This window comes from Nannobrachium achirus, assembly GCF_963921795.1.
Source record: "Nannobrachium achirus genome assembly, chromosome: 15".
Classification (NCBI taxonomy): Eukaryota; Metazoa; Chordata; class Actinopteri; order Myctophiformes; family Myctophidae; genus Nannobrachium; species Nannobrachium achirus.
The window spans coordinates 37,624,677-37,636,701 of record NC_137822.1 but is presented as its reverse complement, the minus strand read 5'-3'; the positions used below and the strand labels follow the sequence as shown (position 1 = coordinate 37,636,701).

General features: G+C 43.1%; 3 protein-coding genes across 3 annotated transcripts in view; all 3 read right to left on the bottom strand.

The window, feature by feature from the left end:
- The window catches only part of LOC308298980 (transcription factor 7-like 1-B), a 37,534-nt gene that overhangs the window by 4,771 nt on the left and 20,738 nt on the right, over positions 1-12,025 (bottom strand). Inside the window, exons 8-9 of the mRNA XM_080742698.1 lie at positions 11,892-12,008; positions 8,952-9,117 (exon numbers count right to left, since the gene is read on the bottom strand). Coding sequence (XP_080598824.1) covers positions 8,952-9,117; positions 11,892-12,008 — 283 coding nt within the window. The remainder of the gene's footprint in view (positions 1-8,951; positions 9,118-11,891; positions 12,009-12,025) is intronic.
- Positions 2,909-4,777, bottom strand: LOC308299085 (histo-blood group ABO system transferase 2-like; the record flags this gene model as incomplete). Its single annotated transcript, XM_080742810.1, has 2 exons — positions 2,909-3,857; positions 4,761-4,777. The coding sequence occupies 2 exons, from the start codon at positions 4,775-4,777 to the stop codon at positions 2,909-2,911; spliced, it is 966 nt and encodes a 321-aa protein (XP_080598936.1).
- LOC308299084 (histo-blood group ABO system transferase 2-like) lies at positions 6,158-7,219 on the bottom strand (the record flags this gene model as incomplete). The annotated part of the gene is made up of 1 exon (XM_080742809.1): positions 6,158-7,219. The coding sequence occupies one exon, from the start codon at positions 7,217-7,219 to the stop codon at positions 6,158-6,160; it is 1,062 nt and encodes a 353-aa protein (XP_080598935.1).

Here is a 12,025-nt window from a genome sequence, read left to right as displayed (position 1 = left end):
TGTTTCAGTTGGACAAGGATGATATGAAGTGGAGAAAGTTCCTCAAAGCTACACGTCATCTTCTCTCAACACAGAATGAGTTCACTCTACCCATTTTGTCTTGCCTGTGACCACATTTCACGGGAAAATGGTTATAGCGTTGTACATAATCTGCATGACTGGTACTTTTCATACTAACACTGCCAGGTTTAGTGCAGGATGCACCTCTTTTGGTTTATTTTATATTTTTTGTGTTTTCCTAATGTTTTAGTATTTAAAGTACGTTATTACTACTACTACCATAGATTGTGTTGTGTTGATTTACTTTTCATGTTCTTGACATTGATGATATTTCATCACATTTGATTGCATTTTTACCATGACACCTTTTAGACCCAAGTTCAGATTAAAGATTTTCTCTTTTGCTCGTCGTAACCATCAGTCGAGTTGCAACCGGTTGCATTTACAGTTACCCCTGTTGTTTATGCCATTATAGTTGTCTAGTTCTTGGACGTTGTATTGATTATACTTGTCTGCATGTCTCTGCCACCCCAACGCCTAAAACACATGTCACTCTGCAGCTTACGCAATACCAGCTCTCAAGTAGTTGTGTGTTTCCTTTTGACACACACGTACCGTCAGTCAGTGAAAATGCAAATTGGTTGGGCAGTTCACGTTTCGTAGCCCCCACTTCAACATTCCTACCCTTGTTCAGAGCAGTACAGCCATTGACAATAAAGAAGACCCACCTTTTTTGGAGCAGTGAATACTGTCTCCAGCTTAGTGTGTAGTGGGTCAACTCACTGTTGTGCAGCTTAGCATCACAGCGTGTGTGATGAGAGATAGAGAGGTGTGTAATCGAAAGCTATACTTCTAGAGTACAACGGTCTGTGGCAGAGAGTTAGGTTTCTATGGATTATCCACAAGTTTCCAATGTCCCATCTTGCATTGCGCAGAAGGTGCGTGGCAGTTCGGCATCACAGCCGAGTGTGATCCACAAGCTCACAATCGTTGCAACTGCGACGCAAGCTTGTATGTCTGCTGTTCTCCGGATGCGTCCCACACATAATTCTGCAGTAAATTCCCGCAGAAGCAGGTGCATAGATAAGATGTTTTTCGGCAGAGCATTCCAGAGTTCTATTGATCTATACTAATTTTTGTTATTATTTTTACCAGAAACTGCTCCTCTGGTGTTGTACCCAATACCCATGCTCAGAAGTCATTTCTAACTGTAGATCCAAGCTAGATGGCTTATCTGTGCTAATAGTGTTCACCGATCATTTCTGTTCAACCATTAGCCATGTCAGATTTTCATGCATAATTATATCTAATACTGGTCCTGAATGGACAATATCCTAGTGCCAGACGGGCTGCTTTATTCCGAGCAACCTGCAACTTTCTCAAATCCAATTGTGTAGCTGACGACCCCAGATTACATGGCAGTATTCTCAATTAGACCAAAGAACGAATAACTGATTTCATTATGGAGGGAGTGATGAAACCAGAACACTTCCTAGCCATACCGATTCCTCTTTCCATTTTAATGACAATATTATTTATATGTTTAGACCAAGATAAAGAGCTGTCAACAGTTACTCCCAAAAGTTTCACTTGTTCAATCTGTGTGGTGCCAATTGACAGCTTTAACCCATTCAGAACGGGTACACATTATTGTGTATCATTATTTTATGCTTTAACTATTGAAAAATAGCAGATATACAAGCTCACAGCGTTTGCCAGCCTTTTGTATGAACTGCAGAGAGTTTTTTAAGTTGCTTGGTTTAGTATTTTGATTTGTCATTGATATGCATTTTATGAGACATGTCTCTCATAGATCTATATGCTATACATACCGTATTTTCCAGACTATAAGGCGCACTTAAAAGCCTTTAATTTTCTCAAAAAACTACAGTGCGCCTTATAGTCCAGTGCGCCTTATATATGGATCATTCATTGACATTGACATTCCCTTTAGCACAGCTCCATCCATTGGATGCATAACGCAGCGGTAGCGTCTATTATGTGCGCCTTATAGTCAGGTGCGCCTTATATATGAAAACAGTTTGAAAATAGACCATTCATTGACAGTGCGCCTTATAGTCAGGTGCGCCTTATTGCCCAGAAAATACTGTACTTTAAACACTTTAACCTTGGTGTCCTGGTTTTGGGGATGTCATTATTGGCAGACATTTCACACACTGTGGCTTAAGTGTAAAACAAGGCTTAAACCTCAATGTACAGTATCACACTTTTTAATTGGCTGTCTTCCATGCCATTGGCTTGTTATGATCTTCAAGTGCTTAAACAGTGAACTGTGAATATTTTACCATGAACAAGACAGCATTATTGACACTGGTTCAACTAAAAGAGGTTGGAAACGCCAATGAAGCTTCAATAACAGACAGGGCTGTGTACAGACATTTTGCGGAGCAGGGGTTCAAGCAAATGAAGCAGGGAATCATCACACACTGTCAGCATTTATTTTTACATTTAAATTTGCAATCACAATATTGGCAGAAACACAGACCAAAAACCTTAACCACCCTAAACATAAAATATGGTAAGAAATAATAGAATAGTAAATGGTGCATTTATATAGCAACTTTCTCGAAAGTGCAATACATTCACATGCACATTCACACACCGATGACTGTGCAGGAAGCTATATGCAACCTGCTACTAGGTTTGGTGTGATAAAATCATTTATGTAATATAAAATGCTCAAGTTGAATTATTCTATGTTTTATAGAACATGCAATTTCTTGACACACACATTTGCGAGGCTATGTCAGTGAAAATAAATAAAACCAGCTAAAACCAGCAACCATCATAAGCTGGTTTTTGCAGGGGTTTCTTTTTTTTTTCCAGCAGGGTAGCCGTACTGTCAAGATGTCTGTTGCTACCAGATCCTTGAAAGTGAAATATCCATTTAATTGGGTCGTACCTCTCCATATTCCTTAATGACCGAAGACAATCGTTTGATTTTTATCACCGGGTACATGCTCAAAGGCAAAAGGTCTATCCACAGATACTCCGGAGACAAAACCTTGGTGGGTTTATGGAGCCACAGGTATCTGTTGAAATGACTCTCGTCCTGCCACACTGCCTCTATGCCTTGCTGGGTGTCCAGCTCGATGTTGTGGCCGCATGTCGACACCAGATGATGGACGTAGGCCAGCTCCCCCCCAAATATGTTCGCTTGGTAGTAGTAGTCACCTTGGTGGGGGGCCATGTATGCCTTCGAAGCATTCCCACGTTCGTAAGTAAACTCGCTGCGCTCTCTGTAGTAGAAATCTGGGTGTAGCCCTGCGACGAGTTGCCCCAGTGTCTCGGCTCCAAAGTGAGCATGGAACTTCATGTCGACATCAAAACAGAAGATGTAGTCGGCGTGGCGGTGAAGCCCTGTTTCTATTAAAGCCTGGATCTGTCTCATCCTGCTGGCTGTTATGTCTTGCCAGCGGTCCAGCCCCTGCACAGACCTGACCAACAGCTCCCGGCCAGCACCCATCTCCACAGAAGTGACCGCGTCCGGCTGGTCCGTGAAGACGTAGTAGCGGACATTATAGCCCACAAAAAAGTGGCGTTCGGCCGTCTCCAGAAAGTCCTTCAGGAACCGGGTGTACTTGCCGTAGGCGAAGACGGTCGTCGCCACGGTGATGTTGCGCGGTCCGTAGATGGCGTCTAACAGCGGCGTGTCAAACGTCATGTCCCAAACTATCGGCGCTAGCCACGGCGTCACCGTTACAACGTCAGTACGCTGCGGGTTTGGAAAGTTTGGTTTCTTCAAGGCCCGCCCTCCCCAACCGAAGTCCACAGATGGCCCCCATCTTAACCACACTAAAGCTAGCCCAAGAATCAATAGTTTCTTCTTCGAGCACCTGCAGATTTTACAACAACAACAACACAAACAACACATTTTTACCCCAGGAGCATCCAGCGGACTCTGATCTCCCAACTAGAAGAACTTGCTGTGCTCTCCTCAACACATAGCCATCTGCAGTAGAAAACAGACTTAACAGGTTTGCCGGTACAGGCAAGTGATGTGCATTAATGCCATTCCAGGTGCACCAATCACTGTGAACGGGCTGGTGAGTCACAACAACGTGACATGAAGAGGAATGATGCATTCCACAGGAAAATGTGCCGCATTTTCGGGCCTGCGAGAACACTGCTAGACCGGTGCATACACAGTATGCAAAAATGACTGAAGTTCCCACAATATCTACAGTAAGGCCAGAACAGGAGCCATTTTAAGTATCAGGTTCCTCAGTTGTGGGACCTCCTCCCAGTTTATGTCTGTTGAAGCAGACACCCCACTTCAACATTCCTATCCTTGTTAAGAGCAGTCCCACCATTGACAATAAAGAAGACCGACCAGCTGTGTAGTGGGTCAACCCTGTCTGTCCCGTTCAGCAAGACCTGCGGCAATACCGCTGGGTGACCAGAAGTGGCACTGTTGCACAGCCTAGCGTCACAGCGTGTGTGATGAGAGGTGTGTAATCAAAAGCTATACTTCTAGAGTATAACGGTCAGTGGCCGAGAGTTATGTTTCTTTACTACAACGGTGCGTGGCCGGAGTTATGTTTCAGTAGTACAACGGTGCGTGGCCGTACACAGTCCACAAGTATGTTTTTTTTAAGTTATTTTGTTATGGATTAGATCAGATGTTTTCCGGCAGAGCATTCTGGAGGTTTATTGACCTATATATATAAACCAGTAACTTTGATTTTGGTGCCATTTTTGTTCTTATTTGACCAGAAACTGCTCCTCTGGTGTTGTACCCATGCTCAGAAGTCATTTCTAAGATCCAAGCTAGATGGCTTTACAGTGCTAATAATGTTACGCATAGCATTAAAAGACTAACCGATCATTTAGCAATGTCAGATTTTCATGCATATATCCAATACTGGTCCTGTATGGACAATATCCTAGTGCCAGACAGGCTGCTTTATTCTGAGCAACCTGCAACTTTCTCAAATCCAATTTTGTAGCTGACGACCCCAGATTACAGGGCAGTATTCTAAATTAGACAAGACCATGGAACGAATAACTGATTTAATTATGGAGGGAGTGATGAAACCAGAACACTTCCTAGCCATACCGATTCCTCTTCCCATTGTAATGACAAGATAAAGATAAAGAGCTGTCAATAGTTACTCCCAAAGGTTTCATTGTATTCACTTGTTCAATTTGTGTGGTGCCTAATTGATTGCTTTAACTGAGGGTTCTTGCCCTACGTGTGTCTAGATCCAAACAAAATGGCCTTTGTCTTAGACATATTGAATACCAACTTGTTGCACTCAATCCATTCATAAATGTCTGGTGAGGCACTGCTTAAGCATCAGTTACACCTTGCTCAGATATAGCAGCACTATATAATGTTGTGTCATCACGATACTTAACATTCTTTACACACAATGGTCAAGTCATTAGTAAAAATGTAGTATAACAAAGCCCCTAGGCAGTTCCCTTCTGATGTTGCCAAACATGTTTCTTTTCTTTTCTGTCAAGAACATTCTATGGACTTCACAACAAATCTAGGGGTAAGTCATTTCAAAATCCACCCAGCCTTTTGTATGGACTGCAGACAGTTTTTAAGTTGCTTGGTTTAGTATTTTGATTTGTCATTGATATCCATTTTATGAGGCTATATGAGGATAGCATAAAGTAATAGGAAATGCTCAACGTGTACAGTCAGTAAAGGTTATCATTTGCTTACTGTGTGAATGCAAATAAGTTGTTTTATTGCGACCGTCAGGTCACAGTTACTATCAAAACCTCCACTGGGTGTCAGTCAGTCAGTCTGTCACGTCACACTTTTACCCTACTCATATCTCCGCAACCGGTGCCCCTATCCATGCCAAACTTTGCACACACACTCCTTGGCTGCCAAACCACAACCCATTTCTCACATGCCCCTCTTCTAGCGCCACCATGAGGCCGATTCTTGCAAAACACATTTTTGAACACTGCAGGGAATCATCTCACCAACATGGCATCCATAATCACCCACTCTCAGCCTTTATTTTTACATTTATATTTTCAATCAATATTAGCAAAAACACACAGACCAAAAACCTTAACCACCCTAAACGTAAAAAAGAGTAAGAAATAATAGAATAGTAAACCATTTTTATAGCAACTGTCGCTACGAGATCCTTGAAAGTGAAATATCCATTTAGTTGGGTCGCACCTCGGCATATTCCTTAACGACCGAAGACAATCGTTTGATTTTTATCACTCTGTACTCGCTTATATTCTGGGTCAATAGGTCCAACCACAGATACTCCGGAGACAAAACCTTGGTGGGTTTATGGAGCCACAGGTATTTGTTGAAATGACTCTCGTCCTGCCACACTGCCTCTATGCCTTGCTGGGTGTCCAGCTCAATGTTGTGGCTGCATGTCGACACCAGATGATGGACGTACACCAGCTCCCCCCCAAATATGTTCGCTTGGTAGTAGTAGTCACCTTCGTGGGGGGCCATAAATGCCTTTGAGGCTTGCCTGCGTTCGTAAGTAAACTCGCTGCGCTCTCTGTAGTAGAAATCTGGGTGTAGCCCTGCGACGAGTTGCCCCAGTGTCTCGGCTCCAAAGTGAGCATGGAACTTCATGTCGACATCAAAACAGAAGATGTAGTCGGCGTGGCGGTGAAGCCCTGTTTCTATTAAAGCCTGGATCTGTCTCATCCTGCCGGCTGTTATGTCTTGCCAGCGGTCCAGCCCCTGCACAGACCTGATCAACAGCTCCCGGCCAGCACCCATCTCCACAGAAGTGACCGCGTCCGCCTGGTCCGTGAAGACGTAGTAGCGGACATTATAGCCGACGAAAAAGTGGCGTTCGGCCGTCTCCAGAAAGTCCTTCAGGAACTGGGTGTACTTGCCGTAGGCAAAGACGGTCGTCGCCACGGTGATGTTGCGTGGTCGGTAGATGGCGTCTAATAGCGCTGTGTCAAACGTCATGTCCCAAACTATCGGCGCTAGCCACGGCGTCACCGTTACAACATCAGTACGCTGCGGGTTGGTCAGAATGTTTGGTTGCTTCAAGGGCCGGTTCGAATCCAGTGGCTGAAAAGCTGGCGGATTGTATTTTGGGGCGTCTCCAGGGTAGCCGGCGGCCCGCCCTCCCCAACAGAATTCCACAGATGGCCCCAATCTTAACAGCACTAAAGCTAGCCCTAGAAGCAGTAGAGTGCTCAGCAGCAAGGACCAGCGGGTTTTAGGAAATAGATTACTCTTCATTTTTCCCCTTGGTGTGCAGGGGCATCCAGTGGACTCTGCTGTGCTCTCCTCAACAACACATAACCATCTGCAGGAGAAAACTAACAGACTTAACAGGCTTGCCGTACAGGGAAGTGATGTTTGCCGTACAGGGAAGTGATTTCACTGATTTGCATCAATGCCATTCCAGGTGCACCAATCACTGTGAACAGGTGGGCGAGCCACAACAACGTGACATGAAGAAGAATGATGCATTCCACAATAATCCAATTCTCAGGAAAATCTTCTGCATTTTCGGGCCTGCGAGACCGGTGCGTCCACAGTATGCAAAGATGATGATGATTGAATGATTGAAGTTCCCACAATACCTACAGTAAGGCCAGTACAAACAGGAGCCATTGCATTTCAGTATCAGGTACCTCAGTTGCACGACCCCGCCTAAGGGCGAGGTTGTGCCATCTGTCTTGGCCACCTGTCTTGAGTACATGCACAATGTACAGACCAGACATTGTGCAAGTTCAGTAACGGCAGGGGAAGCAGCTAAGAACATAGGAAAAATCTGAGCTATCCGTGTAAAAAAATCTGTATTAAGCACATATCTAACAGGGCTTCATATGGGAATGCCCATATATGGAGGAAGACATCCCATATCTGTGTGGCTGGTTCTAATGACAGGGATCTCCATTTATGCGCATAAAAAGGGATTGTATGTATGATGTCAGATGTCATAGACGTCATAGGACTTTCGCATAACGAATAACTGAGTAAGCATGTTTGGGCTCTCACAGTGTATCTCCATATACAGTACATAGATCTCCATATATAGGTAACTGGTCCAGATGGCCAAGACATGGCGCATCGCGACACGTTGTGAGCTTGTAGATCGGCTATTTTTTGGCAAATGTTTCCACCCCAGGATAATGTATTTTGATTATCGCGATATTATACAACAGCAGAACATTGAGTATCATTATCTAACAGTGCAGATAATGAGCACTACACTACTGCACTACTGTCTCATCAAACAAAGAAATCAGCTGCGTTGGTCACGAAAGAGAGCAAGCGCTCCCTCTCCCCAACACTATGCTAGTTTTCATGTGAAGTTCAGGGACATAGTAGCTACAAATTCCTATCGAATATCTTAAATACAATTAAATGAAGTTTTTAAGTTTTTTTTAAGGGCAACAGTTGTATAATCGCAATATTACACTTGAGGGTCTGCCTTACCATGGTTATCTGGCACTTCACCCCTGCATACGGAACTCACCTTCGGCTCGTTCCTGCAGCAAGGCTGTCATGCCAAATAACCGTGATAATGCACACCCTCTTGTGTAATATTGCTTAAATATCATAAATCCCGATTTCAATGTTCATATCGTCCCATCCCTGTATCAAACATCTAACCTCGCCTCACCAAGCTTTCTGGGGGAAAGCCTGGTATTCGTTTACTAAACTGGTTGGTTGATCCGGTCTAGACCGGATGATATCTTACGTCATTTTGTATTCAAAACGGACTACACTTTGGCCGGAACTACCGACCGGAATCAGTTTTATCCCAGATAGCGCATGCGCAAAACCAGGTTAAAACCGATTCCGGTTGGTAGTTCCGGCCAAATTGTAGTCCGTTTTGAATACAAAATGACGTAGGACGTCATCCGCTCCCGACCGGATCAAAAGCCCGAAATTGGAAGCGATCCCAGGCTATCAAACATCAGACAGAGGGAAGGAGAGACACAGAGACAGCCAGACTCACCCTGCGTCCCAGGATCTGGTTGATGGCGGCGCTCTCCTTCAGCGTGCACTCAGACACCACCTTGGCACGCTGCTCCTTCATGTACAGCATGAAGGCGTTCAGGGGCTTCTTCACGTGAGGCTTCTTGTCCTCCTCTTTCTCCTTGGCTGCAGGCGCCGGAGCCTTCCTACAAACACACAGACACGTCCACAATATTTACATTTAGCCCATTAAGTTGTTTTTTTTAATAGCAGATATACACGCTCACAGCGCGGCACCGAGTGCCGTGTTGCGAGCTTGTAGATCTGCTAATTTTTAAAAAATCTTAAAAATTTGTGCAACTCTATTTTGAGCTGTCTTCTAAATCCTTCTAAGGTTTTTTGAAAAACCTATGTTTCTATGTCTGGTGTTCAAACATTAGGAAAAGGGAAATACCCGCACTCTCTGGAGTAGTTTCTTGCAATTTTATTCATTAATTGTTTAGCACAGCAGAAGTCTCACCAATAGACTGACCGGTTCAGTAACTAGTCTCTATCACCGCCTCTTCTCAAAGGGCTGACAACCTCTATACCTTGACATCTAAGTGTATATACTGTATCATGTTTAACAGTATTCAAATGCCTGGCAACTGTAGACTTCTCATCCTTATTTCTAATATTGCTCTTATGTTCTATAATTCTTGTTTTCAGCTCTCTTTTAGTTTTGCCTACATAGCAAAATCCACAGGGCCATTTCAAAAGATAAACTATATGTTTAGTCTTGCATGTTATTCCTTATACTTAAAATTTTTCGGGTCAGGAAAGCCAACCCAGAAGAAGACATTTCCAACGTAATTAAATTATCTAGTAGACATTTGAACCCCAGTGAATTGATTGTCCTTTACAAAGGTTTATCATTTGTGCCGTCTAAAAAGGCGGATTCTTTTAATACTATACTAAGGTGGAACTGTTTAAATTCTTCAGCTCTATAAAACTGAAAGCATTTTTCAACAAGGACATTAATATTGCTAATCCACCTCTCTCCCCTCAACTGGGGAGAACAGAATAGCTTACTAGAGACGTGACAAAGACATTTAAACCCCAAAGTAAATGTGTTCCCCCTGTATTTAACGCTTCAGTCAACACTTTTTGTAGGTTGGTTGATCAAGATGTGTGTTCTTTAATCTCGCCTTTAGACTCTATTAACTCATTGCATGCCAGGCCCGATAGTCCCGAGATTATTTCAATGTCTTTCCCTGACAGGCCCGATAGTCCCGAGAATTTCCGCCATTTTGAAAAAAAAAAAAAAAAAGAAAAAATCAAAAAAAAAAAAAATTCAAAATTTTTTTTGACCCCAAAAAATGTAGTAGGCATGATAGAAATCGCGAAATTGCATGTTTAACCCCCATAGCAACCCCATCTATCAAACATGGCAGCCATCTTTGTTTACATTTTAGGAAAACATAATGGCTTCTATCTCATGAATGCCTGAACGGATTTCCATTCGGATTTTTTTGTTTGAAAGCTGTGAGCAATGTGGACACACGTGGTGCATTATCTAGGCATGGGTGTGCATGATCCGTGCACTATGAATTACATGGAAGTCTATGGAGACTGGAGGCATGGTAGAGTACGAAGGTATTGTTAAATGGCGGGGAATGTGTTAATCATTGTCATTCTAACTTGTCGTCACCTCAACAGACGCTAGCTTTAAAAGACCTTTCTAATGATCAATCTATTGTGATTCGTAGAGCAGACAAAGGTGCTGCGATTGTTTTGCAAGACAGAGTTCTATACTGTGGAAATAAACAGAGCAATACTGAGTATAATGTGATGTTAACTTATGATCCTACTATTCGATTTTCACAAGCTATTAAGATTATGCTAGAACAGTGGTTCTCAAACTTGGGGATGGGACCCCAAGTGGGGTCCCCAAATTATTTTGTGGGGTTCCCAGATGATTAGCTTAATTTCATTTTTTTTCCTCACTCAATGGTAAACAAACCAACACACAGTACAAGTGTATACAGGGTATCATTCTGCACATTTATAAAGTGACAATTTAAGGACTTTCAAGACCGTTTTATTTCAGATGCAGATATTGAGAATCGAGAGACTCAGTCACCTCCTACCGACTTTACGGCCACTGACGGACCCCCATCTCAAAATATGTTGTTCCAGGGACCACCCAGAAGCAAAATTTGAGTTACAAACGTTCGCTTTGAAAATGCATAGATTTGCACACATTTTCACAACTTTTTCAAAAATAGCAGATCTACAAGCTCGCAGCGTATATATCTGTGAGCTTGTATATCTGCTATTTTTCACTGGTTAAAGCATTAAATAATACATAATAAATGGGTTAAATGGTAGGACTACAGTGCCCAGGTTCTTGACCAACTATTATTTTCTCTAAGAGTGAGAGATGTTCACAGGTAGTCGTCCACCAGGGGGAGTTGATCCTTCATTCCTGACCACATTTCAAATGCTGTCAGTCTTTGTGTCATGAGGTCTCTGCTGCCACCCAGTGGTTGGTGTACATTAGCAGAATTCAGATCAAACATGTTGGGAGACCATATATTTTCAAAACCCCAAACCAGGAACTTTAATCACTTAAATCAAAAAATACAACCACACCATTGTATAAAGCAGTGCTGCAATACTTCATTTACAAGAAGTCTACGCAATTAGAGGATGTAGAAGAATTGTTATTTTGATCAACGTTTCCCTGTTATCTCTCCTATGGCAGCACATCAACACAGCATGGAATTGTGGGGGGATTCTTTTTTTTTTTTATCCAACGATAATAGTTTTTTGTTCTGAGAGTGTAAATCTCATCATATGGTGGTCTGTGGCTCAAATGCTGAATAAATAATGGACCTTGCTATGAAAATGGTTGAAACCCACTGGTATTGGACAAAATGACACTTCATTCATAAAAGAATAAGACAGTGAATGATAGCGTATTGGGGTTTTTTCTTACCCGTACTGGCTGCAGTCTCTGGGCTCCTGCTTGACGGGCGTGTGCACGATGGCAGGGTGGGGGATGGACGACTGGTGGGCGGGGCTCAGGTGAGGAGAGAAACTACCGGACACCAGGCTGAGACCAGGAGACAA